This window comes from Monopterus albus, unplaced genomic scaffold (assembly GCF_001952655.1).
Source record: "Monopterus albus unplaced genomic scaffold, M_albus_1.0 scaffold81.1, whole genome shotgun sequence".
Lineage (NCBI taxonomy): Eukaryota > Metazoa > Chordata > Actinopteri > Synbranchiformes > Synbranchidae > Monopterus > Monopterus albus.
In genome coordinates this window covers 668857-673906 of record NW_018127961.1, presented here as the reverse complement: position 1 = coordinate 673906, position 5050 = coordinate 668857, and the positions used below count along the sequence as shown (strand labels likewise).

The window sequence follows — 5050 nt, the reverse complement described above, 5'->3', positions numbered from 1 at the left end:
TGTGTGTGTGTAGTAGTGGTGGGGTGGATGTGTGGGAGTAATGTGTGTGTGTGGGGGGGTTCAGAACGTTCAGCAGAACAGACAGGATGCAGGGCCGTGCACATGCACCATGCATGTTTATAGTTACGAGGTACTGAAGCAGTGGATTTAAACTATTTCACAGTGTTGTAGAGAGACGGAGCAAACAGTTAAGTTGGTGAAAACTGAGAAGGTGATGTGATGAATGAAATATTAGCCCTTGTACTGTAGAGCCTGAAACCTTGCCTCATATGTTCTAGTAGTATGCCAGCACAAGCACTGTTTTTCTTAATTAAATACGAAGGAAAAAGATTCTACATTCCCGTCTTTCATATTTTACCATGTGCAAAAATAACCAGGAGTTGATATATTTGACATTACTTCATCAAATGAAAGAAGAAGTGGAGTCGCACTACTGAAGATGACTTGTTGCACGTGTTTGTGCATGACTGTTTCTAAACAGTGTACGATTCAGAGAAATGCTCAGTTAACAGCACATGTTATGCACGTTACCTGGTCACTGCTACCCAGTGTGTGATAAGTCAGCAGAGGCCTGTACTGTATCCAGTAAGTAGTGTTGTTGACAAGAACTGCTCTGTCCTCTATCTGTAGGATCTGGATGCCATGTCTCACCACAGATGACACACAGAACTGACACAGCTACAAGGGGAACAAAACACATTAAGTTGTTAGCTAGATACTGTATAATTAGAAAAAACACACAATTGAGTAGCATTTTCATTTGGTGAGATTAAAATATGTTAGGAAAAAGCTTGAGCTGTCTGCTCAACATCCACTGAAAAACTGGTTTCACTTAATGACATTATATTGTATTTCACTAAAAACATTTTCATGGTACCATCTGGGGCCTTAATGTGAAATTCAATGCATTTAAATGACTATTTCAAGAACTAGATTTGATTCCCTCGTAGTTTGCTAATATCTTTAAGGTCAGCACAGCTGTTTTTCTATTCTTGCTATAGCTCTGCTCTGGTATCTGCACATCTCTAAGCAGGTAAACCAGTTGGTTTTGTTGGCTATACAGTAGTTGGTTTGTGGTAGACTAACAGCTGTGGGATAAAAACAGATGAAAACTGCCATATAGTTCAATGAACACACTAGAATGTGTAAAACACATTTGGATACATTACTACAAAGTACCCTATTAAAATCCTAGTGAGTCTCGACCTCACCTGACTGTTCAATCAACTACTTTTCCTGTTTGGAATACAACCTTTTAATCAAGGACATTCAACAGGTGGTGGTAACTGAATGTTAAATAAGTTTCAAAGTTTGATCATTGGTTTCCTCACCTTCTGTCTTCCAGGGAAGGTGCCCAGGGTGATGTCGACCTCTACGTATCCCTCCTCATCTAGAGTGACCATGTCTGGGCCTGATCCCTCCTTCCATCGAGGAGAAGTCAGGTCATGGACCAGTTTCAGTGCTGTAGACTTGTGGACAGTGTTGGTGTGGGCCCAGTAGATACCAATCTGGAAGGGTTCCTGGATGGTGGGGAAAAAGAGGTCAACTCACTGTCATGCATGCCAAACACAATTTACTATTAAAACAGTCTGTGTTTGACAGCACTTTGGATACAGTCAGATGCTAGGATTAACTGTGGCTTCATTATCAGTAACTCAGCACAGTGTCCTGAGAGTGTCAGTGTTCCCTGCAAAGCTTTGCAAACAGTACTGGCAACTGAAAAATATATAACCTCCATTACCACTGGCTTTGTTAGGAAAACATAATGTTAGTGACACAGAGAATATTCATGCATTTTAGCTTCATGACACATGCCTTTCAAACACCAGACTTCTCCCATAAACCCATAAACTGATCAACTCAGAGCTGCAGCACTTGTAGTTCCAGGAAAAATAGCAGGACTCTATGGGAACAATGTTTTATTTGTTTCTATTTTGACACATTTATAACTTGTTTTGTTTCTTGTGCTGAACCATATCAGTACTTGCTCTTTGATATGTTGCCTCCAGTGGCACAGAAATGAATGTGTGTGTGTTGTGTTTCACAGGGGAAAACCATCTGAAACCCGTTCTTCTGATCTCAGAAGCCAGTGGCAAGATGCGCCAGCAACATACGGTGGCAGAGCTTGGCTGCAGATAAAGACCTAGGCAGGGAATATTGCTGTAATGCAGCTGTGGGGAATAATCTCAGGTTCTACTGGCAAACTTTTACTGACATTCATGCAACATGATTCCACTGATGTAACATAATACGTGGTGCTCAGATATTATATAAAAAAATCTAAGTGGTATAAGAAAATGCTATTAACTTTATGGAAAATCTAGGATCCAGTGCTTTTGGGGCTTGGGACTAAAAGTCAAGAGGCTTTGGTCTTAGCATCTTAAACCTTTACTGTTCCTTTTTAAAGGTGTCTCTTGCAGTAGGCATATACTGTAGCTGGCACCCTACCTTGAAGTTGGGCGGTACAATGACCTTGCCGGCTGGTATCTGAAGTACGATGCTCTCTCCCTCGAAGAGCCAGAGGTCCCACTGGGAGTGGTTGGTGAGCAGGGCCCAGGGCAACAGTTCTACCAGTAGAGTGTTCAGACCAGACTTCCAGCTGGATAATTTCACTTGCATTGGACTATCCCACTGGGCAAGTGGCTCTACCACAGCCCTGTGGGGAGAGAGCACATTACTATAAAAATGACCCTGGTAACATCTGAGGGCAGTAATTAGGTCACACTGCTGTGACTGGTCCAACTGGTTTGGTTGGTTTTCTGTAAAGAGGTTCTTGAATTGATTTCCAAACTGACAGAATGCGTTCCCACTGAGGCGAAAATACATTTATTACATACTGTATATACTCTAGAGATTTTCCAGGAAATGCAAACTAATTATTGTCTGTTACAAGCCACATGTGTAATTGCTTTAAAGAACATTCAGAGCCCTACAGTAAATGTAGTCAGAGCATTAAGAGGATGTGTTGCAGTTTGTCTGAGAAAAACTGATTTGGGTAGTAAGAGCTAAAGCTGAGGATTTTTATAGGATGCGCAGTACATGACTTTCCTAAATGCTGGAAACAGCTTCTCAGTGCATATACCTGTGGTCACACGAGGATTTGGTTTACTTTTACTCCAATGTAACAATATGATTTGTATAGAATAGAATAGGATGAGGACTGGATAGCACCCTGTTTTTTAATTAACTTGTTGCTTTTGTATAATCTGCATGTGTGTCTTATGTATTACTTGTATTTAACATTATTTAACTTTAACTTGATGCCTCCTAAGTTTCTTTACCAGAGTGAATCATCTGCTATGTGGGATGGCAGGGAAGGTCTCGTTTATCTAAGATTTAACCAATCCTACCGAAAGAGCTGGTTGAACCTTTGGTCTTTGCAATCGATGCACATTTACTTCTGGGAATAAAACCTGAACCTCTGACAGGAGTGATCAACACCACTCTATTCAGGGGTCCAGACAAAACAAAAGACAAGCAGGCAGACATTCAGAACAAATGTGTGCTGAGCTTGTTTCTCATACAGACTATTGCAGCATGGCTATGGGTGCATGGACTGCACACACCGCACCTAGACATATAGCTACACAATGACACATGTCAAGACAAAGAGACAAACACACAGCTACCTGTAATGCACAAGTGATAAAGAACCTTTATTGTCAGATCAGCTAGATCACGTCATAAAATTTGTTTTTGCTCAATCACCAGGATTAAAGATCATTTCTATCAATGTTCATCAAGGATCATTTTCCTCTGTCTGCTCCAGTACTTTGGCTGTGGACATGTTGTACACACTGCCAAACAGAGCAGCATTCACCCTCAAACTGACATTTAAATGTGTCATAAATAAACAGGCAATTCTTATACTGTTATATTATGCAGACCATTAACACTGACAAGAGTCACGCAGGCTAAACAAATACATAGAAAGACATGGTCTGCAAACAACTTGCACAATACAAACAGAAAGATGGTAGACAAAGCATCTGGGAACAACCATGGGCATGCAGAGACAGAGAAACAGGCACACAGACAAAACCATACAACCGCTTTTATACCAATCCACCGATAACAGCAGTCATTTGACGGTAACCATGGCTGGTGAGCCCTAAACAGGGCTGGGTGCCAGAAGACAGCCAAACAAACAGTGCTCTCAGACTTACTCTGAAGTTCAGAGTCATCAAAGATGACCCAGTCTTCCCTTTCCTCCCAAGGCCACGTTGCCTCTGCTCAACCACCAAACTGCCACCTCAGACTTATCACATACATCCTACTAAACATGTGATGTGTCGAAAACACACGGTGTTTCCTGACTGTTGCCATGAAACCCAACTTGCAGAGACTGAAACTGGCATGAATATCTTTTAAATCAGAGTAAACATTTATTCATCCTATGTATAGGAAATGTATGTACAATATGTAGCCTATCCTACAGCCCAACCGGCACCGGGGCTGAGACTTAAATCAATACTTGAGAACTAGAGTGGAGAGAGAGAGAGAGAAAGAGATAGATAAAATAGGATGGATGTTTAACACACGGTTTTGACTTACACACTGTCACTGTTTGAACACAGTTTTGAGTTTCTTCATAGCCATTAGGTTGTACCATTTCTCCTTCTTTCGGCTGTTCCCGTTAGGGGTCGCCACAGCGAATCATCTGTTTCCACCTAACTCTATCCTCAGCATCCTCTACTCTCACCCCAGTTAACTTCATGTCCTCTTTTAGCACATCCATATATCTCCTCTTTGGCCTTCCTCTTGACCTCTTGCCTGGCAGCTCCATCTCCAACATCCTTCTACCAATATAACCACTACCCCTCCTCTGCACATGTCCAAACCATCTCAATCTGGCCTCTCTGACCTTGTCCCCAAAACAGCCGACCTGAGCTGTCCCTCTGATGTGCTCATTCCTAATCCTGTCCATCCTGGTCCCTCCTAAAGAGAACCTCAACATCCTCATCTGTGCTACCTCCATCTCTGCCTCTTGTCTTTTCCTCACTGCTACAGTCTCTAACCCATACAGCATAGCTGGTCTCACTACTGTCTT

The 5050-nt window shown here is 42.0% G+C and overlaps 1 protein-coding gene across 1 annotated transcript in view; it reads right to left on the bottom strand.

Moving 5' to 3' along the window:
• The window catches only part of vps13b (vacuolar protein sorting 13 homolog B), a 360621-nt gene that overhangs the window by 13468 nt on the left and 342103 nt on the right, over positions 1-5050 (bottom strand). Inside the window, exons 53-55 of the mRNA XM_020606756.1 lie at positions 2449-2656; positions 1332-1520; positions 532-678 (exon numbers count right to left, since the gene is read on the bottom strand). Coding sequence (XP_020462412.1) covers positions 532-678; positions 1332-1520; positions 2449-2656 — 544 coding nt within the window. The remainder of the gene's footprint in view (positions 1-531; positions 679-1331; positions 1521-2448; positions 2657-5050) is intronic.